Source organism: Anabrus simplex, chromosome 8 (genome assembly GCF_040414725.1).
Source record: "Anabrus simplex isolate iqAnaSimp1 chromosome 8, ASM4041472v1, whole genome shotgun sequence".
NCBI lineage: Eukaryota > Metazoa > Arthropoda > Insecta > Orthoptera > Tettigoniidae > Anabrus > Anabrus simplex.
The window spans coordinates 195,186,686-195,213,076 of NC_090272.1; the positions used below are offsets into that span (position 1 = coordinate 195,186,686).

Sequence of the window (26,391 nt, forward strand, 5' to 3'; positions counted from 1 at the left end):
GCGACCACGTTGTCAAACTGCCGATAGCCTACCGGTAAGCCATGCGTCGTACATATACCCGTATTATTTATTTATACGTTGTGCAAACGTGACTGTGTTGCCAAATTGCCCATAAACCATACACGTATTTAAATTGCGCATTCATGTGCAACTTAGGTTGCAGTTCCATTTATCTTTTAACCAGATTAGTGAACAAAATTTGGACGTGCGACGATTATGTAATTAAAGGTTTAAAGTCCGATTTTTGTATTGAAAACAAAGGATGCGAAGATTACGCGGTGGCGACGATTATGCCGTGAAATACGGTATTCAGAAGAGGAGGATCTCTGTTGTTGTTGTTGTTGTTGTTGTTGTTGTTGTATGAGGATACCAGAGACCAGATTACTAAGAAAAATTATAGAAAAACTGTGGAATCTGAAGCAACAAGTTGGATGGATTAAGTAAATTAAGAGAGGATATGGAAGAACTAGAAATAACTCTGGACGATTTGCAAAACAAAACACAAAATTTAAAGAAACTGAAAAACATAAAAATATGATTTAAGCCAAAAATAGAACAAATGGCATACAATGCAAAGGTTATTTACAGATGAGGAACGACAGAAAAGATCAGAATGAATGAAAAGCTACTGGGCAATTGGAAAAGAAAACTTATCAAAGAAGATCACCAGAAAATTATTGACTGAAGCGGTAAAAGAAGAAAAAGAAGAAAAGTGAGGCAGAGACAGAAACAGAAGTACAAGCTAAAGTAGATCTTTGACAAGAAGAATTTGAAAGAATGGGACTGATCATCAGCTGAACTAAAACATTTGGTTTGGTGGTTAACCCATTCCATTACAGTGAGGCGCACAGCCGTCAAGAGTTCCTCATTCATTAACATGCAATGACGGGTACAACTGTCACCGTGTTCTCAAGTCGGAAATACGTCTGTCATTTTCTTTCGATTGTGATCTTGTACCTTACGTTCCCAGATAGTGCCAGCATGTTTACATGCCAATGTTATTATCCGAAGGCCATTTTCTCAATGTATATTTTGCTTCTAAAGTTGGCCACCTTGTTCATGAAATGAATGCTACGGAGCAAGATGTCGTGTAACATCGCAAGGAGGAAGAGGAAAGAATTCTGCAATTTCTTCTTGATAGTGGGGAGTGAATTAATGGAGAATGCTCGACTGGGTGCTGAAATCTGGGAAGAAATTGGAGTCGAGAAAATGAATGATAGAATAGAGAAGAGCAGACTAAGATGGTCTGGGCACACAAAGCAAATGAGTGGTGAAAGAATGAAAAAAAAAAAAAAAAAAAAAGATAATGCAAATGTAAGGAAGGAGAGGCTGCGGATGACCATGATTGAGATGGAAGGACACAATCCAATGCAGTATTAGAGGGAAAAACCTGGACTGGGACACAGTGTTGGAGGAGGGGTGGCGGAAAGACCGAAGAAAGTGGAGAGGAATCGTATTTGCCCCTACCCGTCAACAGCTGGATAATGGGAAATGATGATGATGATGATGATGATGAGTGGTGATGAAGATAACTCAGAATTATCTGATAGTAGTTTTATCAGTGATAGTGCATTTGAGAACTGTGACTCTGCTTGTGAAAGTGATAGTGAGGATGAAGATAACTCCATACAAAACCTCACCATATCAAACTGTTGGAACTGAAATTTGGCCAGTAATGCTCCAAAAGGCAGTGCGTGTGCAGTTGTTCGGGAGCTGAATACTGTAGTCAGGAGGCATCTGACTGATAACGCTACAGAATATGACATTATGAGTCAGTTCCTTACTGACACTTTCTGGGAGGGAATTTGCAAGGAAACCAATGTCTATGCAAATAAAGTCATCGATTCTGTTGAAAACGACCCAGTGAAAAAGAAGTCATATGGCGAAGCTGACTGGTTCCCAGTCACTGCAGATGAGCTAAAAGCACACACTGCTCTTTGTATCAGTGAAAGAAATCAACACAGCAAAGTTATTGGACTAAACGACGGGTTGTGCAGTCCCCTATATTAGGAAAAACGATGCCCTAAAAAGATTTGCAGCAATATCAAGATATCTACACAAGAAACAGAAAGGGATAAATTGAGAAAACTAAGACCAGTAATTGACCTTCTCTTGGACAGATTTCAGAAAGTTTACACTCCTGGTGAAAAAGTAGTTATTGATGAAAGCCTCATGAAGTTCCGAGGTAGATTAGGTTATGTCCAGTACAATCCTTCAAAAAGGGCATGATTTGGACTGAAAATTCACAAAGTATGTGAGCCTGAGAGTGCATATTGTTGGAATTTCAAGATTTATACAGGAAGAGAAAACCATGATGTGGGTGGGGCAGGGGATGGAATCCAGCTGCTAACAAGTGAAAAAATAGTGCTTGAACTCTGCGCAGAATTACTTGGTGATTGGAGAACAATACATATGGACAATTGGTATAATTCTCCTACATTATTCAGGCTATTGTTGGAAAGGGACACTAATGCAGTTGGGACAGTGTGACCAAACAGAAAGTTCATCCCACATACCTTCAAGTATACAAGTTTCATGAAAGGCGAACTCACATTCGCCTCCTCTAATGGTATCTTAGCTATAAAATGGATCAACAAGCTGACTGTGCACATGATGTCAACAGTACATGCTTCACCTCACTTCATAGAGGTTGAAAAGAAGTATAGCCAAGGTAAAAAGAAACTATAAAGCCAAACATTGTAGTGGACTACAATTCAGGAAAGTTTGGCATGGATTCGCATGACCAGCGCTTGGCATCTTACCCTCTTATGTGCTTGTATGTAAAACGGTACAAGAAACTGTACTTCTACTTGCTGGATGTGACATTGCTGAATTCTAGCTACATTCATGACATCCTGAGCACGAGGAAAAGGAAAACGAGCTTCTCATCTTTACAAGTCAGCGTTGCAGATCAAATTCTGGAAAATGTCACCCTTCCTGATTACACCACTAGAGGACATCCATCTCAAGGTAGCACATCAGTGAGACTACAGGGAAGGCACTGGGGTCATTTTCCTGAAGAGATTACTCCTACAGCAAGTAAATCAGCCCCATTGAGGAGATGTAAAGTTTGTTTTGAGCGTGGAATCCGGAAGGAATCTTGCTTAGAGTGCAGTGAATGCAAAGTTACCCTCCAAGTGGATGAATGTTTCAAGGTGTACCATACCTACCCCTTCTTGACCATTGGGACTTACAAGTCCCGCCCTTATAAAAGTGCATTCGCATTTTATTTGCAGAGTTTGGATGACTCTTGACTATTGGGACTTGCTAGTCCCACTTCTGAGCAGGAAGTAATATACTTGTAGTGTTATTACTGGTCAACAGATGGCAGGTAAACGGTTATATCTTAGCTGTGGTATCTAGGCAACCGTAGAGAAAAGTGTAATCAGTTTTCAAATTATTTATTGCCTTGTGTGACAATATAAATAAACTTATGAGATTATATTTATGAAGCATGCATATTTGGGAATATATTTCTATTACTGCACAAGGCTTCTAATATGTAATATCGTAAATATTCATATATTTCTAAAAGGGACTTGCAAGTCCTGATGGGTAGCTAGTGACAACTCATGTCGTGAGTGTTGTGTTCCATGCCTTAGTGTTGTTGGAGAGCGGTAAGAATTATACACGTTGTGTTAGTTAGAATTCGAGTGAAATGTTGAAAATGTTTAGGCCTAAGACAAGAGGATTAAGTGAAGATGAACTTATTTCTGCCTTATGTGAAGATATTCCAGTGGATGAAGGAAACTTAACCGATTTGGAAGACAGTGACAAAGAAGAAACAGCTGATAATTTTACCAGTGTATTTGATGCAGAATTGGAAGCTGCTGACTGTAAGTATTTATTTATTTTCCCATCAATGGCCTAACACTAATACAAATACAAATAATACAAATGCAAATAAATAAAAATATACAATGATATTTGAATGGTATTTTGCTCAAATATAATTTTCATTACTTTTATGGGGTTATGTTAGTCACTGACAACGTTACAGAACAGATACTAGTATTTATTTCTTTATTGATTGATTGATTGATTGATTTTCCCTATTAGTTATGTCAACAGACAAATACACAGTGATGTCTGAATAGTTCTATGCCTGAGTAGGACTACTCTTCATTTGTAGTGTTAGGCCTAATAATTATAAGATAGCAACTAGAATGGTTTGGAGGCTGTTATAAATAGCATATTTGTTTCATTTTTTAGGTGTTAATCCTGAAAATGGTGATGACTATGATGAACTGTGCAATGTTTTTGAAGCAAATGCTGAAGATGGTCCATCAATTGAAAGTAAGACGGCAAGAAATAAAGCTAAACTTCCTGAGCCCAACAGAGGATGGCGAAGAAAGCCCCCTTCGATGGTGATACCTGTATATGAACATCTGTTGTGCAAAGAACAAGAAATGATGGCACTAAAATAGAGGTAAAGTGCCCCATTGTAGTAAAAGACTACAATGCAGATATGGGAGGTGCTGACAAAGCTGATCATGTGCATGCCCTGTACTGTGTTGATATATATGACATAATTCTTGTCAATGCCTTCATCATACATAACCAGATGCACCCAAAGATAAGTCCTGCAATTCAGAAGAGCTGTTGCCCAAGGACTGGTGACAAAAAAGAATGTAGGAAGGAAGAGATCCAGCCAAAGACCCATGCCAACTGACGCACCCCAACCTAAAAGAGGGAAAAGGGCCTATTCAGTATCCAATGATGTAAGGCTAGGAAATAGGGGGTGTCAGTGGCCTGCATTTTCACCGAATAGAGGAAGATGTGAAGTGTACAGCCTACAGAAAGTTGAGTCTAGACCTTACTCAATTTGTAAGATTTGTAAAGTTCATTTGTGCTGCAATGACAGGTAAAACTGCTTTGCCCTGTACCATGAAGCAGAAATAAGTTAAGAGTGACAGTGCATACTTGTATTTTTCAGTTGTAAATGTGTCCTGTACCTTGATGTCATAAGTTAGAATGCACAAATTTTTACATGAAGCCTATTTCAAATTTTGTATTTTCAGTTGTAAATATTAGTTAAATAGTTACTTTATACTTATTTAATAATTCATCACAAATCATGTGCTTCCTATTTAAATAATAATTGTAAATAATTAATGTATATCTTGTCTCAACATATACATCTATGTTGTGGTCAACACTGAGTTTTGTGACTGTTTACTGCTCAACGGGACTTCTGAGCCCCATTAATTTTTTGTTATCATGTATTTATCCTCTTTGTAAAATGCTATGTAGTATGTTTCATTTAGAGTGTATTAACCTTCAATTTAACAATATTCAACAAAAAATATTTTTTATATATATAGTGGTCAAGAAAGGGTTAAAATACTTCAGTTCATTGTAGTAAAACTCTAACCCAAAATGTTGTTAGTTTGATGCAATATGCTTTTGTAACAATTTTAGCATCCATAACATAAAATGTAGGAAAAATAATCACAATCCAAGGTACTAATTTTTAAAGGAAAATAATTGCATGGCAATAGATTAAGTCAAAATCCTGGAGCAGTTGATCTGTGACTATGAAATGAAGAATTGGATATTATTAATAACTTTCAAGTGCTGGAGCTTTGTTCTGGCAGTACCATAAACCAAGAAATAGGTAATGGGATGCAAGCAGCATCAAAATTCTACCATTCCTTCAACACTTTGGGATGCCACATTTCTCTAGCTTCTAGCTGTCTGGACATGCTGTTCAAGGTTTAAATTGAAGTGGGAATTCATCTCTGTCATGATCTTACATGATCAAATTAAACTTCCCTGGAACCACCTAATATCAAGTGAACAAATGTCACCCACATAGACAGCAAAAAACAGCGCAAATTCATTTAACCCAGATGTACACAGACTGGACTATATAACGAATTGCCAGAATTTTATATTACAGCATTCATTGTAACATAATTTTAACTTACCTTGTGTATCATTACAGTAATGTATGTTATAATGTGTTAAAATGTGTTTTAGATGTTTTAGGCATATGTATATAATTGTTTAATTTGTACTTAAGGCTGGTGATGGCACATAGATGCTGAAACGAGTACCATTTGACATGTGGTTGACATTGATTCACAATTAAATGTCATTGTATTGAATAGATGGACCTTGAAAGAATTTTAATTCTCTCTTACCTATTCAACTTACGGACTGTGAAGCAGCTACCTTGACTGGACCCACGAAAATTTGCTTGCGGGCCAGTAAAATGAAGTTTTTTCCATTCTAGTTTCCAAAAGACCAGGGGAGACAAAATAACATGTGAAAATATCTGGCAACGACTTAGATTGGGGGTCTGTTTGAAACTATAAGAATTAGGCAGATTACATTGGTATAGTTCTATGAGAATGATTGATCCAGATAAGAACTCAGAGATTTTCTGTTGTTTATTATGTTTTGGAAACACAAATTTTCAAAGATCTTGTGGCAGCAAAAATGTAGAACAGCAACTGTGGATTGACAGGATGAAATGGAGGAGGTTCATAAAAACCCACTCTCCTGCTTGCTGGTTCAAAGAACTAATGATGGTGTAATGTTTCCATAGCCTAACCATGTAAATAAAAAACAGGAAGCTAGAAAAGAACACACTAATTTTCTCTCTCCTGTCTGGTGTTTTCTTTCTTCTTTGTATACTGACATCTTGTGTATTTATGCTTGTACATGCTCTAATATTCAGAGGTGCCAACTATGTCCAGATTTCTCCATGTTATTCTGGAATTACACCAAAAGGGAATTTTTAAATTTCTGTTATTGTTATTAATACAATCGCTGTTTTGAAGCAGACTTGTCATCACTAAATTTACGTAGAATTGCCTAAAGGGTATTGGGATTACCCTGAATTCTTTAACACATTCACTCCTATATCCGATCATGGTCGAATTAGTTTTCACATGTGTAAAATACTTATTGATATAATGAAGATGAAAAATCTATCCATATTGGGAATGAGTGAACCAAAATGGAGAAAGGCGGTAGCAAGATTCTCAGAGATGGCTACAAATTAGTATGTAGTGGACGTGAGGAAGAAGCCAAAAATGTTGTAGCTTTCCTGATAACAAAAGACATGGATGCCATTACCGAAGTATCCTATAAGAATGATAGGATCATTAAATTATCTATGCAGCTGGAGTCCACAAATTACATGGTAGTGCAGGTATATGCACCACAGGTTGGATGTAGTGCTCAAGAGAAGGAACAATTCTCTCAAGATCTAGAAGATATAATTGATGAAGAAAATATCATCATTGGGGACTTAAATGCTCAAGTTGGGACACAGACAGACTTGGTTATGAGGAAATCATTGGACCACATGGGTTTGGGAACAGAAATGCAGAAGGCGAACAACTGCTTGATCTGTGCAGAAGAAATGGATTAGTCATCAAAAATACCTTCTTCCAAAAACAAGACAGCACAAGATAAGATATAGCTGGGATGGAAAACATAAGTCTCTCATTGACTATATCATCACTAACAAAGGAGGGAAATATGTAACTGATGTCAAAGTTATCCCCAGCGAGAGTATGGACAGTGATAATAGATTATTGATTGCAGACCTAAATCATGTGGGTAACACAACCCCGAAAAAAAAAAAAAACACAACGTAAAGTGAAGACTTGGAAATTAGAAGAAGCCAAGCTGAAGGAAGAATATAAAATAAGGATACAGAGACACTTACCAAAAAGGGAAATGTGTACAGTAGAAGAAGAATGGAAAATTTTTAAGGATACTTTGGTAGGTGAAGCTAAAGACCTGTGTTGAGTAACAGGATCGACCATGAAAGAAAATGAGACACCTTGGTGGAATGACAGTCAGATTGACTATAAAAGAGAGAAATTGGGGGGAAAAAATGCTAGACAAAGAAATGCTAAGAGATGCACAAGATCCAGGTGGCCAAGAAATAACTAAACTACAGGAACTTTACAGGGCAAAAAAGAGAGCTAAGAGGATAGTGAGAGAAGAGAAAGAGAAAAAATGGAATGAGTTTGTGGAAAAGTTGGAAGAGGACAGCAGAGGAAACGAGAAGCTTCTTTACAGAGTAATTAAAAACAAGCAAAATAACCTAGAAGATATCAAGGTAATAGAGAAGGATAGTGGATCAGTAGTACGAGAGGAAGATGGAATCAGGAAAGAATTCAAGAACTTCTTTGACAAGCTCCTGAATGGAGAGGCATCAAATGTAATTCAAAAAAGAGAGAATAATCTGGAAAAAGTGAAGAGCCCAGTAAAAGTATGGAGCCACCAATCACATGGCTAGAGATAGAGAAGAGCCTTAAAAGTATGAAGAAAGGGAAAGCTGCAGGAATAGATGAGTTAAGTATGGACATGTTAAGAGCAGAAGGAACCCCAGCAATCCAGTGGCTATATAGACTCCTAAATGTAGTATGGCAGAAAAATACCATCCCAGAAGACTGGAAGAAAGGTATAATTGAACCTATATTCAAGAAAGGCAGCAGACGGAATTGTACCAATTACCGTGGCATCACTCTACTCTCCCATGGACTAAAAATTCTGGAAAAAATTATAGAAAATAGACTACGAGAAATTGTAGAACCACTTTTAGAAGAGGAACAATATGGCTTTAGGCCTGGAAGATCAGCAACAGATCTTATATTTGCTGTCAGGATGCTGGTGGAAAAACATTGGGAAAAAGAGAGGCCTTTATATCTACTGTTCCTTGACATCGAAAAGGCCTATGACAGCATACCAAGGGAGCTTATTTGGGAGTTTCTGAGAAGGCTCGAAGTTTGAGACAGTCTAATTTCAAAAGTTAAGGTGCTTTGCGAGAAAACTAGAAGCTGTGTACAAGTCGGTTCTGGACTGTCAGGCTGGTTTGAGACAAAAAGGGGAGTACAGCAAGGTAGTGCTTTGTCGCCCCTCATCATCATCATCATCATCCTAAACCATCTCCAGTTTCCCGGGTGTGGTATATGAGCCTCCTCCATCTCATCCTGTCCTTGTACCATTCTTCCTCCACCAACTTGTCCCAATCATGACCTCTCAGCATTACATCGCTCTTAACTAAATCTATCCATTTCCTTCGTGGCCTTCCCACGGGTCGTCTTCCTTCTACCTTTCTGTCAAATTCCTTCCTTGCAGTTCTGTTTACTGGCATCCTCTTCATGTGACCAAACCACTTCAGTCTTGATATCTGAATCTTATTTAGGAGAGAATTGTCTATTCCTATTTCTTCTCTAATTTTCTCATTCCTAATCTTGTCTTTCCTGGTTTTCTGGATCATAGTGCGTAGGAATTTCATTTCAGCTGCCTGAAGTTTGGAATTATCTCTATTGGTCAGTGTTGTGGTTTCGAGACTGTATGTAAGAATTGGTGTATAATAGGACTTGTACAATGTCATTTTTGTTTTCATGGGTATTTGCTCATCCCACAGCAGGTGTCTTACCTGGTGGTAAAATTGTGTTGCCTTATTGATTCGATTGTTCACCTCATGTTTTGCTAGGTTGTCATTTGATATAACGCTACCCAAGTATTTGAAAACTGGAACGCTGTCCAGTTGAGCTTCATTTAACATGACTATTGGTTCTGCTCCTTCCCCATACACTTTCATCACCACCGTCTTGGTCTTGCTGATGTTTAAACCATACTTCTTAAACTCCTCATTCCAGCTTTGTATTCTCTTTCCCAAATCATCTTCGGAGTCACTCCAGATCGCAACATCATCTGCAAATGTGAAGGCTTTGATATCTCCATGTTCTTTCCTTTTAATAGATTTCATTACTACATCCATTACAATAATAAATAGAAGTGGTGACAATGAGCTGCCCTGCTGCACTCCTCTCTTTGTTTCAAACCAGTCCGACAAACCACATCCTACTTGAATACAGCTTCTGTTCCCACTATACAACATTTTCACTTTGTCTATGAGGCTCCTATTATTTATAATTGTAATAGATACCATATTAAAGGCACTAAAAGAAAAGGGGCAACAAGGCTTAAAAGCATTTGCAGATGATGTAGTAATTTGGGGTAACTCAGAGAAAGATGTAGAAGAGAGACTGCAGGGGTGGAGTCAGGAGTTTGAGAGATATGGATTAAACATCAACAAGGCTAAAATGGTGGTGTTGAAGGTACAGAAGGGTGACTTTCAGCCAGAAATCATGCTAAATGGCACTAAGCTGGACATTGTCACAGAATTTAAGTACTTGGGTAGTATAATGTCCAGGGATAACTTAGCTAAATATGAAGTAAATAGTTGAATTAGCAAAGCAATACATTTTTACCTCCAAGTAAGACAGCTACTATGGGATAAACAAGTACCACTCAAAACCAAGATGACACTGTATAAATCATACTACACCCCTATCCACACATACAGCCTGGAAACCGCTACATTAACAAGAAAGGACAACTCGAAACTCCAAGCAGCAGAAATTAAGTTCCTACGCACAATGATCCAGAAGACCAGAGGGATAAAATCAGGAATGAAAAAGTCAGAGAAGACGTAGGACTAGAAGACTCCTTACTCCAGAAGATCCAAAAGGCAAGACTGAAATGGTTTGGTCATGTGAAAAGAATGAGTGCTAACAGGTCTGCAAGAAAGGAGTATAAAAGAGAAATCAGGGGAGAGAGACCAGTAGACAGACCTAGAGAAAAATGGACAGACTTAGTGAAGAAGGATGTAGAGGAGAGAGGTCAGGATTGGGAGCGGATTGTGAACAAAGAATGGTTCATGGACAGGACAAAATGGAAGGGGCTCATATACCACACCTGGAAAACTGGAGTTGGACGACGACGACGACGACGATGATGATGATGATGATGATGATGATGAAAATACCGTATCTGATCTTTGTCCGATTTGAATTCACGCCAACTTTTTACGTTCAAATGTGTGTTAGATGACACAGTACATTAGTTTGCCACTACATAGCGAGCAGATGAACATTTTACTGCAGGTTGGGGTAATTTTCTGCATTGTGGGATGTGGGGTCTAAATCAAACATGTGCCAGTCCCGAGGTCTCTGAAGTTTGCGGTTGGAATTCAAGTGTCACTGAGTGATGAAACGAATAGCCATGGCAAGTGAAAAATTGTACTAGATCATCTTGTGAAGGTGTGTACAAATTTCAGGTTTTTAGGGTTTAAAGTATAGCGAGTGATACTAAGTAAAAGCTGTGTGTTACATTTTACCTAGCAAGTCAAAGTGGCATCTAAAAATATTGGATATTTCCAACATTCTTTTGTAAATACCCTGTGGTCACTCATTTGGTCTAAGCCGATGCCATTTCTGTGGATGAATAAATTCCTTTTACTAAAAAAGAGTGGATAGTTATGAAAAAAGAAGTTGGTAGGGCTGCCGAAGGCGTGTTAGGAAGGGAGAAAAAAACAGCTAGGAATCGGTGGATAACTCAGGAGAGACTAGACCTGATTGATGTACAACGAAAATACAAGAATGCTAGAAATGAAGAGGGCAGAAAAGAATACAGGCGATTAAAGAATGAAGTGGATGGAAAGTGCAAGGTAGCTAAGGAAGAATGGCTGAAGGAGAAGTGCAAGGATTTAGAAGGTTGTATGGTGCTAGGAAAGGTAGATGCTGCATACAGGAAAATCAAGGAAACCTTTGGAGAAATGAAATTTAGGTGTATGAATATTAAGAACTCAGATGGAAAGCCACTTCTAGGGAAAGAAGACAAAGCAGAAAGATGGCAGGAACATATCCAACAGTTATATCAATGTACAGATGTAAATGATTTGGTTCTAGAACAGGAAGATGCTGTTGATGCCAATGAAATGGGAGACCCAATTTTAAGGTCAGAATTTGACAGAGCTGTGAGTGACCTAAATAGGAACAAGGCACCTGGGATTGATGACATTCCCTCTGAATTACTGACTGCCTTAGGAGAAACCAGCATGGCAAGGTTATTCCATTTATCGTGTAAGATTATGAGAGAGGAGAAGTGCCATCCAATTTTTGGAAGAATATTGTTATACCTGTTCCCAAGAAAGCTGGTGCTGACAAGTGTGAAATCTACTGCACCATTAATTTAGTATCTCATGCCTGCAAAATTTTAGCACATATTATTTACAGAAGAATGGAAAGACAAGTTAAAGCTGAGTTGGGAGAAGATCAATTTGGCTTCAGAAGAAATGTAGGAACATGTGAACCAATCCTGACTTTACGTCTGATCTTACAGGATTGAATTAAGAAAGACAAGCCCACTTACATGGCGTTCATAGATCTAGAAAAGGCATTTGATAATGTTGATTGGACCAGGCTATTTAAGATTCTGAAGGTGATTGGGATCAGATGCCGAGAACGAAGAATTATCTAAAATCTGTATAAAAATCAGTCGGCAGTGATAAGAATTGCGGGCTTTGAAAAAGAAAGCAGCAATCCAGAAAGTAGTGAGGCAAGGCTGCAGTTTGTCCCCCCTGCTTTCCAATGTTTACATAGAACAGGCAGTAAAGGAAATCAGAGAGGAATTTGGAAAGGGATTCACAATCCAGGGTGAGGAAATCAGAGTCTTGAGATTTGCCAATGACATTGTTATTTTATCTCAGACTGCAGATCATCTCGAGAAGGGGCTGAATGGTATGGACGAGTCTTGGGTAAGGAGTACAAGATGAAAATAAATAAGTCCAAAACAAAAGTAATGGAGTGCAGTCGAACAAAGGCAGGTGATGCAGGAAATATTAGATTAGGAAATGAAGTCTTACAGGAAGTAGATGAATATTGTTACTTGGGTAGTAAAATAACTGACGATGGCAGAAGTAAGGAGGACATAAAATGCAGGCTAACAGAAGCAAGGAAGAGCTTTCTTGAGAAAAGAAATTTGATATAGGAATTAGAAATAGAAATTAGAAAGATGTGTCTGAAGACTTTAATCTGGAGCGTGGCATTGTATGGAAGTGAAACATGGACAATAACTCACTAGGAAAGAAATAGAATAGAAGCTATTGAAATGTGGTGTTACTGAAGAATGCTGAAGGTGGGATGGATAGATCGAATCACGAATGAAAAAAATACTGAATCGAATTGGTGAGAGGAGATCGATTTGGCTAAATTTGACGAGAAGAAGAGATAGAATGATAGGACACATCTTAAGACACCCAGGACGTGTTCAGTTGGTTTTTTGAAGGAAGTGTAGGTGGTAAGAATGGTTGGGGTAGACCAAGGTATGAATATGACAAGCAGATTAGAGCAGTTGTAGGATGCAGTAGTTATGTAGAAATAAAGGTTAGCACAGGATAGGGTGGCATGGAAGCTGCATCACACCAGTATATGGTTTGATGACTCCAACAACAACAACAACAATAAAAAAGCAAAGTAAAATGTCAACACTGCTTGGTTTTATTACTATGCACAACCTTAGTTTTGACTCATTGGTTTCTTTGCCTCTTTACACATTCAATTTCTTCTTTCCTTTTACAAACTTCTTAGCCTCTGCTGCAGAGGTTGTCATTGACAGAGAAGTTTGATCCAATGTGAAATTGTTTGTCTTTTGTAAACCTGTCACTCTATGCATTTCATGGCAATATTGTCCGACTCGTTGGCTGAATGGTCAGCGTACTGGCCTTCGGTTCAGAGGGTCCCGGGTTCGATTCCCGGCCGGGTCGGGGATTTTAACCTTCATTGGTTAATTCCAATGGCCCGGGGGCTGGGTGTTTGTGCTGTCCCCAACATCCCTGCAACTCACATACCACACATAACACTATCCTCCTCCACAATTACACGCAGTTACCTACACATGGCAGATGCCACCCACCCTCATCGGAGGGTCTGCCTTACAAGGGCTGCACTCGGCTAGAAATAGCCATACAAAATTATTATTATTATGGCAATATTACCTAAGGTGGACTAACTTCCTCTGAAATAACAAAGTAAATGCTGCTAGTTCCTTCGGAGTATTACCATATTCATTTAAACTAAATTATAATAGCCCAGAATTTTAAAACCCATCTTGTTCGGTGGTGGTGGGTTTTTTTCCTTGTCTACAGTAAGAACTTTTCTATATATTATGTTTATTATTGTTACATTTCTTTTGATGCATCTGTTTTTTCATAGTCTGAAGAAGAATTGTTTTTTGTTGGTGATCTAATTTTCATTATTTCACGATTGAGGAAATGTATCCCTGGTTTCAGGTTTTTGACAATGGGACCCAAACCGAACCTGGGCGTAATTTTGAAGAAGAAATTGAAAAATTGTCTGCTGACGTCAAAAAATTGCACCTTTCTCTAACTGCACAGGCTAAGCACAGCGAGACCCTCCAAGAGAACTTCGAAAGGGAATCTGAGAAGTTCAGAGAGACAGTCAAGGTAAAGTATTTGTACACTTCTCTGGAGAACCTGTCAGGAGCAATCTGATGTATAGATCATTTACTGCCACCTTAAGTTAACTTGTTGTCCCAAGAATAGTATTCTCTTTACAAAATGTTCTTTTTGTTTTTTCATTATTTGTGAATTTGTGCTACAAAAATATATTAAAAGTTTATATTTGTCTTCACAGTATATCTTAGATGAAATTTCAAAGGAGCAGGGTATTTTATTGTTGTTTTATTTTGCAGGCGTATGATGCAAAAATTGTTGCCCTTGAAACTGAAAGAATTAAGGAAATTAAGAACCTCCAATTGGAGATTACTAAGAAAGATTCCAAAATGGACAGTATGAAAAAGAAATACACTGAGCAAATCGATAAATTAAACAAGAAGGTGGACGAGGATGGTGCTGCATACAAGGAAATGGAGTAAGTACACTTTCTGTTTGTTGTGTTCAGTGAGGTATGTATTTTGGACAGATGTTCTCATGTTAGTGTTCTTTAAGGATCCTCGAAAAGTCCTACAGAAGGTATCATGGTTAAAAGGAAGCTCTAAAAATCCAGAACTGTGTTATCTAAGGAGGGGGTATAAAGTCATGCCCTTGTTGTTCATAATTCATGTTAAACCGGAGGACCCATAGCTATGATAACAATATCAACAGCTGTGCAAAACTGTCACCTGTTGTTTGTTCAGCTCAAGCACTTCTATGATACCTTATTTTCATTGAATTTATCTGAGATAAGTGTTTAATAGTCTTACTACTGTAATGGACTATTAAGTATCAGCCCATATTTGTTGGAAGTGCTTGTGAAGGAGGGTGTATTTTTGCTGTTGCAGGACCAAAGTAAAGGATTTGACCGAGACTGTAGCATCGCTGACAACTAAACTGGAAGATGAGCAGCAACATGGGAAGGAATTACAGAAGACTATGCTGGATTCTAAGAAGGCCTTGGGAACCTCCCTAATAAGCGCGTAAGTATTCTGAATACTCTTCCCACATCATCAGAGAATATCTAGATAAACACTGTGTCAGATGCACTGAGGCACCGAGTACCCACATCGTTTGTTTTCTGTGGAATCTGCAGCCAGAGCTGTGTGATTATCTTCTTCTGTTGAACAATGTTCTATGTTGATGGTGTGCTTCTGTTAGTGTTCAGATGTTGGTTTACTAGTTGAAAGGCGGGTGTCAAACTGTGATATAAGTTATTAATGTTAAGCTGTCCAATGTATACAAGCTTTTAATATTGTTGGACTGTTGTCTTGTTGTGTGAAAGGTTTTTGAAATACTGTACAGTATATAATCAATGACACTTCAGCAGTCCTTATTAAGTTGTTAATTAACTATTCATCATAGGTTCTCGAGTAGAACTATGACATGAAAGAAACGTCTTTCTGTGCTAGGCACGCTATCAACACAGAATATTGCTCAACAGAAGAAGATGGTCTATTGACATTTCAACAGCCTCATTAAGTTGCTCTCTAATAAATTGTTCAACATAGGTGCTCAAGTAGAACTAAGACATAAATACGTCTTTCTGGGCTAGTTACGAACTAAAAAATTAGAGCTTATTCTCAATCTTTCGAATAAGACTATATCATGTACACATGCCAAGGCCCAATATTACAAAAAATGGCACAGTGTTGGAATGAATTTCCTTATTATTTTTTGTATAACCATTTGCATTGTTCTATACTCACTTTCATCATTTTGTAACAATATTTTTAAACTTTCATTCATATTCAGCATTGACCATGGCCCAAGGCCATCATGGTTGTTTAAGTGAAAATTTTTAATGTATTCAATTTTGTAGTAGATTTTAGATCAATTTTAACCAGGTACCTGATGTGCTTTGGAAGTTTTTTAATGTACTCAATTTTGTAGTAGATTTTAGATCAATTTTAACCAGGTACCTGATATGGTTTGAGGTAATAATACGGTTGATGATGTATGTATTTAGGCTCCCTTGTATTAAAAAATGCAGACTTCACCATCGTTACAATGTGTGCATGAGATAATCATTCAGTGTATTGTAAAAGGGTCGTATGGAGCACTGTCACTAACAAACTCTTAAAGTATCATATGGTACATTCATTGTGGAATCCAGAACAGCACAGAAGCAGTTCGTAGCATTTCCTGCTTTGAGATAAATCACTGCAGTAACAAACAGCTTCCTTTCGGCTTCAGCTGGAACTTTGACCATAATTATGAGAACACAATGCCCCATTCTATCTGTTGTTTTGTCACAGACGATGTTTATTTTCTTCCCAGCTACAGCTTCTGTTGTCAGCCTCCATTGGTCAAAGGCAACTTCTAGAAAAAATAAATATTTTTTTTAGAGCTTCGTAGACATAATTAGAACAAAAGAATTTAGAAGAATTAGTTCAATTACTTTTTACAGTAAAACCTCGTTTAGACTTTTCTGTAGGGACATGGAAAAAGAACATGTTAAGCGAGAAAACTTACTACTGAGTACACAAATAAAATGTATCCAACATGGATATGGAAACACTAGATACGATTTTTTCCGATATGACAGCATTTTACATCGTATGTCCGCAGGTGCAGTGAAACTATATCTACCATTTCTAAGGATAAGAGAAGAATATTGAAAGGTGTGAAAAACGCGAGAGAACAGTTATGAAAACTTTTCCCGCTGCAGATTGTAATACCTACAGTGCACTGAAAGACGTGAAAAACACCAGACAATAAATATGAAAACATTTGCACAGGGTCCCATTAAAATATTAATTATTACTGCAGATCACACTCTTTCTAAACCAAATGGTAACAGAAGCCTTTTATTTTGGACCAGTGGGTTATTAAACATTATTTTCTGGTCACACTCTTTGATAATGAATTGGAGGTTACATTTGACCATGTGCGACTGCAACTTTGGCCATAATTTTGAACGTGACAGAACTGTGATTCGACCCACTCGAATGATTGAATCGAAACACAAAGGTGCAAGTTTCAACATTCACGCTACCTCTGCGCGCTTAAAGATGCAGGTGCCAGTCCACTTTCTGACAGATTTTAATTTTATCTTCATTAGTAAGGAATTTCACAACTTTTTCCGAATCCATAACTAGGCTGTCACAAAACATATGCATCTTGCGAGTCTACTTCACACGATTATGTTCCTAATCCAGATGTAGGCTATTACGTGACAAATATTTGCTACCCTTCACTGTGCCGCTCAACACAAAATCAATTTCTAACTTCTGAATGCAAAGCGAAATACAAGCACAATCAGGCTCGCTGTGTTACTCATCAATCTCGCTGCTAACTCGCAAGCAAAACAACATTCCTGAGGGTAATGGTTTGCTCCCCGAAGGTGCTACTTATCCTGTGAAGTTCAGAAATTCAAAGACTTTTCCCTTTATCACGCAACTGTGGCAAGGGCTCTTTCTAACCCGAGTTGGAAATCACGTTCCTTTTGCAAGGGGTGACAAATAACATTTTCAGGGCTAGGAAAAGTGTGATCGTACTAAGCAGTAATAGCGAAAAATCGTGACACGAAAAGTGAGGTATTTTTTATACAGATATAATACGATGAGAATCGGTGATATCGAATTTACGATGTGCTTAGTGGGAAAACGTGTCAATGAGGAATGCACTAACAGGGTTTCACTGTACTTATTTCTCGTGCAGAGTTTTCACACATGGCAGATCTTCATTCGAAAACTTTGTAATCCATGCTTGTAACTTATGGTTTAATGTAATAGACAAGAAAAATGTTCCACCAATCAATACATTTATTGTGAATGAATTATTGCACTAGTACCGGTTTCGGCCTGTCTTGGCCATCATCAGCTAGCACACAAATTTACAGTCATTAGACAAAATTACAAAGATGTTACGTTAGGGCATCCGGATATCTAATGAAAAATGGATGCCCTAACGTAACATCTTTGTAATTTTGTCTAATGACTGTAAATTTGTGTGCTAGCTGATGATGGCCAAGACAGGCCGAAACCGGTACTAGTGCAATAATTCATTCACAATAAATGTATTGATCGGTGGAACATTTTTCTTGTCTATTACATTGAATCCAATCAATACGGAATATGAAACTTATAAATAATAATAACTTATGGTTTTCAAGCTTTCCGAATGGGTTGTTTGCTTTTGCAAACACTTTAGCTGATCTTTATGAAGAGTGATCTTCAGAAATTTTCCAGCGTTTGCAGCTGTCCAGTCGCTTCATAATAGAAGTCTGGTTCCTTTGAAATTGAGTTCGACCCATGCCAGCGCGCTCCACCTACTACCGTTTCTCATTTATGTACAGCATTGCTCAAGCTGATACATTGATTAATTATAGTAATATTTCTTATTGTGCTACTATTCCCCCTCCAAATGTTCCACTGTCTACCCAATTTCCCAATAATGCATTAAGTACTTCTAGGCAACGAATTCCCACATCACATAATTTATATAATTCCCAGTCTTTTAGGCATATTGCTGTCTAGTATAGACCATTTCTTTCTAAAGTGCTAGATTCCTTTTTTGGGAAACAGCCGTTCTCTTTGTTAGCTGTCAGCTTATGAAATTGGGTATGGTTATGTTCAACCTTTGATAGAAGATAGCACATGAAGAGGAAGAATTATTAGTCAAACAGCTAATAGCTCATTGGGACAATACTATGAATGAATGAATGAATGAATGAATGAATGAATGAATGAATGAATGAATAGATAAAAATTATCTCTCTCTCTTTTCCTGTTTTCACCCCAGTAGCTGAGCCCAAATGGGCATGATGCTTGCTACAAAATTTTCTGACTGGCTTGTTCCCGTCTTTGTGATGTAATGAAGATAGTCGTTAGATTTCAGGATATACCGGGCAAGTTAGGAGCGTACAGCTGTGAGCTCGCATCCGGGAGGTAGTGGGTTCGAACCCCACTGTCAGCAGCCCTGAAGATGGTTTTCCGTGGTTTCCCATTTTCACACCAGGCAAATGCTGGGGCTGTACCTTAATTAAGGCCATGGCCGTTTCCTTCTCATTCCTAGGCCTTTCCCGTCACATTGTCACCATAAGACCTGTCTGTGTCGGTGCGACATAAAGCATCTAGCAAAAAAAAATATTTCAGGATATTGTATTTTGCCATACAACTCATTATCATTCTTCCTGATAATTTTTATATTTTAAAATTTTTTATTCTTCACATAATTTTTACTTCTCTCATTTTAGTTATCTTGAGAAATGTGCTGAAAAACTAAAAACAATGAAAGCCATGGAGAAGTATTTGACTGAATCTGGTACCCCTAGTCTGAGTGAAATGAAGGAAGCTATCAAGCAGTGGGAAGGAGTGCAGAAACAGGCAGAAATGATCAGTGCCCAGTTTGAGGTAAATTTATTCTCTTTGTACTTGCTTGTAATCTCATTAGTCAAAAGAATGTTGCTCAAACTTGTGGTATGTCAGTAGCTACCAGTAAAGTATTTTCAATATTGATATTTTTCTGTATTACAAAATAATCCTTGTTCTTTGACCTCAATTTATTGTTTATCACATGTTTATAAATCATTTCATTTATTTTACTCGTTAGTATTCCGCAGATTCCATTATGGTGCTTGTGTTATAAATAAAGTTATAGGGGGTCTGTTGTTTGTAATATCATTTATTTGACCATATTTTGATATATTTATCCGTTTTAGGTGTTTATTTGTTTGTTCCACCATCATGGGTAAACTGCTGAATAGATCTCGACCAAACTTCATAATTGGAGTCTACTCATCTAGGAGCAGATTTTGATCTGTGTATCATTTAAAAATCATTGAATAGACTGGGGCTTTGTAGAAAGACCAGAAGAGTTTCACTGAGGAATGTTTCCTCATGTTAGCAGAATGACAAATTAGTTATACATTGGCAAACAAAATACAGATTGTGCAGCAGAAATAGGAAAGAAGGCCACCTCATTAGCACAGATCAGAGACCACTGTTGAAGATCACAAATTCTTAAAAGGAGATAGAGCAAGACTCGCAATTTTTAGAAAATTAAGTTCAACCTCAACTGAAGTGCCCCATGATGTGAAATGCCGCCGAGAGCATTAGCATGTAACCCTCTCATTGATGGCATTCATCACCTCAAATTAGATCTCTAAGGGGAGCACAAATCAGAAGGAATTTTCTATTTCTTTGGCAAAATTAATTGGACACCATAATTGATTCATCAGAATCTCAAATTTCTCTACCAAAAAGGATGCATGCCAACTTCGAACATTTCCCTCAGTCTGTGGATCCTACAGTTGTATATTACATATCACTGGCTGCGTGTATGTGAAATACTGTAGCTGAAGATGACTAAAGGCCATGCAAAATGAAAAACTGATATTTATTTTGTCAAATGCTGATCCGTTCTGGGAAGACATTTTTTGAAGTTAGAGACTGTAAGCAGACAGATAAACCGAGACCGACAGAATTTAGGATACAGAATTTTTTTCGAACACTACCTCGCTCACTATATATAGGAATTACTGGCCTTGGAGGCAACCAATCAGCGTGCACGTGTTCCCTATCGCCACCTAGACTCACCAATCTTACTTTCGATTGCGAACTTAGCCTAACATTCTAGAATGCGCACGATCGCGAAAGTCGTATTTTTCCAGAATAAACAGAACACACTTTCTAGAACACATACCAACAAAGTAACACACCCAGTACAAAAGTTATGTAACTTTCTAGATCTTTCCAGGAACTATAGACAGAATTCTACTATTTACAAATGCCTATGTTACAACATTATACAGTACAGGTTAGGTCATTAAGTTATCTTATGCTCTACAAATAACAGTACAGGTTAGGTCATGATAAATAAAACATTATATGGTACTTCGCCAATAAAGTCTTTTAAAAAAATTACATTCCACTCATCCTACATAGTTCACTTGTAACATCTTCCTCCCCCCGAAATATAACATCACTGGGGAGCAAGCGATAGAACGTTTTCACACAGTACCAATAGTAAAGGTACATTACTTTAACACACACGATTTCTTGAAGTAATGTACCTTTACTAGGAAGTGTCCTTAAAATTAACATAAGATTGACAACATTAAAACAAACAAATAACTCAAGAGAAAATATATAAATTATTTCTACAATAGAAAGCAGTCATCAAGGAAACACTTGTACAATATTCCATAGAGAATATGTCCTAATAAATATTCTTTTTTTAATAATTCATGAAAAAAGATCAATTTAAAAATTAAAAATTATACAATTTATAAGTAATTATCGAAATGAAGAAATCCTGATATCACAGTGCGGCTCTTATTATTAATGTCGATGAAAATATAACTAATTCCTAGTTATCAAATCTTATTAAGCCTGCTTTCCTTTGGAACAGTAACTCCTGTAATTCTTTCACAGTTTTGCCCCGGGTGTAATATTGATGATGCGTTCTTCCTTGCTCTTGCACCTGAGGAGGTGGAGGAGCGGGGGATATAGGTGTGTCAAGAACTTCCTTGCTGTCACCTATAGCTTCAACTGAGGAGGAATAAGTTGTAGGGCTATCTGTAGGTGGAGAAATTCCAATTCTTTTTTCGTGATCCTTCTCAAGCATTTTCAAATATACTAGAATTTGATAATATAATGGATTCTTATATTCTACAGCCTCATTAAGGTTATCATTTTTCTTTACAAGTTGGTCTAGATGAATATATAGGTCTTCATATGTGTTCATTAAGCTGCCCTTTTTTAACTTTTTTATGATGGTCAGGTCTTGTTCTATGTTGGTAAATTTATGACCTGTGGCAGTCATGTGTGAACCCATTGCTGAGAATCTTCTATGTTTTTCAGCATTCACATGTTCCAAATATCTAACTTTTAAATTGCGGCCAGATTGACCTATGTATGTATTCTTACATTCAAAGCATGAGTTTATATATTAAAAAGTGCCCAAAGAAAAACTATATATTCTAATCATCATAAGTTTACTCAAATGAAGGTCAATAAAATATGGTTAAAAAGAGAAATTCAATTTATGTATAAGAGAAAGAAACTTCTTAATGAGAAAATGTACTTCGCGCACCTCTCAGCACCACTGAACTTGCTTCCTCTGGAATGGGATTCTTTCCAGAAACATATCAATGAGAAAATGGAGAACACACTTAAAATGAAACAAATTTTGGATAATAAATTATTTAAGTTGAAAAATTTAGCATCTAATAGAGAAGAAAGAAGGTTAGTTCCTAATGTTACGTTTGATGATAGTGTTTATCCACCTCCAATTAAAAACTTGTCTGAGATAGAATTTAATGAAGAAGAAACCTCTATTTTAAGTCAAGGCCCGAATTTCAATTGGCCAAGTTCAAACAAAAGTTATGATTTAATCACCACATTAGCTGAAACAGAAACAGCAATACAGAATCTACCTGTAGACTTACAGAATGACATAAGGTATGAAGCTAAGAAGAAAATTCCTATTTTAGTAAAAGGTTTACAATCACTTCGAGGCACCAACAAGGCGGTTAATAACTTGAAACAAAAAATCAAACTAAATAACTTAATTATCACAAAAGCAGATAAAGGAGGAACAGTTGTAGCCCTAGATAGAAATGTTTGTATTGAAAAAACAGAAACATTTTTTAATAACAATTCGTTTAGTACAGTTGATAAAGACCCGACATCACGTATTCAGAGGAATCTTAAAAACTATTAAAAAGCACGTCTTTCTTGTTTAATGAACATGATGTGCAAACATTAATAAATATGAACCCTAGACTCCCGACTGCGAGAGCACTACCGAAATTACATAAACAGGGAGAACCGATTAGACCTATCATAAATTTCAAAAATAGCCCCATTTATAAAACTTGTAGATTTATACATAATTTCTTATCAAGTAAATACGTATTTCATTGTAAAACACCTATCAAAAACTCAGTGGATTTTTGCAATCTAGTTAAAGATTTTAAACTTGGATCATCTCACACGACATGTTTGTTTGACATAACCAACATGTATACAAACATTCCAATAGAAGACACTATCAGAATCATTAAGAAGAACTTAACGAAGAACAAATTAGTAAGCATACCAGAAATTGAAGATTTTATTAATGTTTTAAAATTCGTGTTAAATCAAAATTATTTTACGTTTAATAATAAAATTTACCGACAAAAAGGACTCTCAATGGGAGCCCCAGCATCAGGAATATTGGCTAATATATACTTAGACTATTTGGAACACACGAAAATTATTAATCAAATAGAGGGTTTGGATTTTTGGACACGTTATGTGGACGATGTTTACGCTATAATAGATAACAGACTCACCGATAGCAATAAAGTTTTAAATATATTGAATAATTTGGATTCCAATATAAAATTCACTTTAGAAGAAGAAGTTGAAAGATCACTGAATTTTCTGGACATAGTCACAACAAGAGAAGAAAAAGGATTTTCTTTCAAAATACACAGAAAATCCACTTTCACACTGACCACTATCAAGAACAACTCGTTACACCCTGAGGCACAGAAAAGATCAGCATATTATAGTTACGTTAACAGAGCGTTTAGTATTCCTTTATCCAAATCTGAAAGGAATAAAGAACTGTTGTTTATCCGTCAACAAGCCCTCTTGAATGGTTTCAACAATAACATGATTGATAAAATAATTAATAAATTTTCGGAGAAGCAACAATCTAAATTAGCAGTCGAACCTAGTAAAACTGAAAAATATATCAAGTTCACATATAATAATCCAAACATTCATGTAATAACAAATTTATTTAAGAGAAAAAATTTCAACATTGCATTTTCCACCAATAACAACATGAAACATAGTATTTTCAACCATGATACAATAAAGCTCTCGGAAAAAGATAAATTTTTTGATTCGGGAATATATAAACTCATGCTTTGAATGTAAGAATACATACATAGGTCAATCTGGCCGCAATTTAAAAGTTAGATATTTGGAACATGTGAATGCTGAAAAACATAGAAGATTCTCAGCAATGGGTTCACACATGACTGCCACAGGTCATAAATTTACCAACATAGAACAAGACCTGACCATCATAAAAAAGTTAAAAAAGGGCAGCTTAATGAACACATATGAAGACCTATATATTCATCTAGACCAACTTGTAAAGAAAAATGATAACCTTAATGAGGCTGTAGAATATAAGAATCCATTATATTATCAAATTCTAGTATATTTGAAAATGCTTGAGAAGGATCACGAAAAAAGAATTGGAATTTCTCCACCTACAGATAGCCCTACAACTTATTCCTCCTCAGTTGAAGCTATAGGTGACAGCAAGGAAGTTCTTGACACACCTATATCCCCCGCTCCTCCACCTCCTCAGGTGCAAGAGCAAGGAAGAACGCATCATCAATATTACACCCGGGGCAAAACTGTGAAAGAATTACAGGAGTTACTGTTCCAAAGGAAAGCAGGCTTAATAAGATTTGATAACTAGGAATTAGTTATATTTTCATCGACATTAATAATAAGAGCCGCACTGTGATATCAGGATTTCTTCATTTCGATAATTACTTATAAATTGTATAATTTTTAATTTTTAAATTGATCTTTTTTCATGAATTATTAAGAAAAGAATATTTATTAGGACATATTCTCTATGGAATATTGTACAAGTGTTTCCTTGACGACTGCTTTCTATTGTAGAAATAATTTATATATTTTCTCTTGAGTTATTTGTTTGTTTTAATGTTGTCAATCTTATGTTAATTTTAAGAACACTTCCTCTAAAGCATTACTTTGTCAATTTTATATATTTTTCATCTAAACAGTGTTATGTGGCTGAAGATGTTGATAATATACGAAACGTACCACTTTTGACCATTAAATATTGCCTTAAGCAATCATTGTATCGACTAGGTGGAAAATAAATAAATACTTAATTGTGAATCTGTTGAAGTGCGATACGGACCATGAAGCTGATTTTATGTAATTACTCAACTTATCTCATAAACTGTAATTGAATACCATGATATTTTAAATTAATGCTGTAAAAGTCTAAAAATTGTATGTGTTTAAGTGTAAGACAGGGCCAAGAGCCCTAACTTGTCACTTTATAAAGGCACAAATAAATAAATTACTCGTAGATGGGAATTATCACACCTTTCTGCCAAAACCTACCTTGAGACATTGATGACATATTTGACATGTTATGAAAAGACCACATGCCTGTTCCACTGCAAGGCCCCAAACTTAAAGCGGAAATCCTAGGTGGCTAGACAGTAACACTCGCAGGTGATAAATCCCTGCCTCACTGGTAAACTTTGTGTACCGGTAGTGGTTTTCTGCTCACTGCACTGCTGGCTTGCCCGTAGTGAGGACTGTACAACCCATCCTGTAGAGACTACTATCACTTTTCTATTTCTGATGTGCACAATTCAGGGGTTTGTTTTGGGGCCTTACTGTGGAAACAAGCGCTAATTTTTGCATGTGGTCGTGTTTTTGCATGTTGGTTATGTCACCAAAGGTTCTAGATGAATGAATGGTGTGGTACTGTCTTTGTTAGAACAATAAGACTGCTAGTGTCGATCCTGCCTCAGAAGCTGAATCACCAAGCATGCATTGGACATGGTAAATTTGTTGAAATACCGTATTTCTCCGAATCCTAGACGACTGGTTTTCCTCAAAATCTCGTGAAAAATCAAGGGTTGTCTTGCATTCATGACCTAACAGTAATGAACACCACTGGCAGCTACCATGGTAACCACGCTGCTTCCCTTCACTCCCAGCTTGCACACAAAACTTATTGACCATCAGTGTCCGCTTCTTTATTGTGCCTAAGATCGCTAGCCGTGGCAACCTGTTGTACAGTGCCTCTGTGTAACGTCACTGGTTCTTGGGAAATAGCGAAAGAGAGAATGACAGTCTACAGGGACATCACATTGTTCCGTCAATTCAGGGGTTTCCCGGTTGCCTGCACTGTGAGCCTGTTTCCCACCAAGCACTTTGCTGTAATGTAGCCAGCGTTCACCTGGCACTGAGTCAGTGGTTTTTTTTGCACAAGATTTCCCATACTTTATGAGGGTATTTTGTATATACACAAGCTAACGTAATGAAAATGGCATTGGAAACAACACAGCGAGCTTTAAACACATAAACACTTGACTAAACTGAACCTTACAT

General features: G+C 37.0%; 1 protein-coding gene across 1 annotated transcript in view; it reads left to right on the top strand.

The window, feature by feature from the left end:
- Positions 1-26,391, top strand: part of LOC136879362 (E3 ubiquitin-protein ligase TTC3) — a 349,380-nt gene that overhangs the window by 197,102 nt on the left and 125,887 nt on the right. The window contains exons 20-23 of the mRNA XM_068229092.1: positions 14,108-14,281; positions 14,530-14,708; positions 15,118-15,252; positions 19,470-19,626. Of these exons, the coding sequence (XP_068085193.1) occupies positions 14,108-14,281; positions 14,530-14,708; positions 15,118-15,252; positions 19,470-19,626 (645 nt within the window). The remainder of the gene's footprint in view (positions 1-14,107; positions 14,282-14,529; positions 14,709-15,117; positions 15,253-19,469; positions 19,627-26,391) is intronic.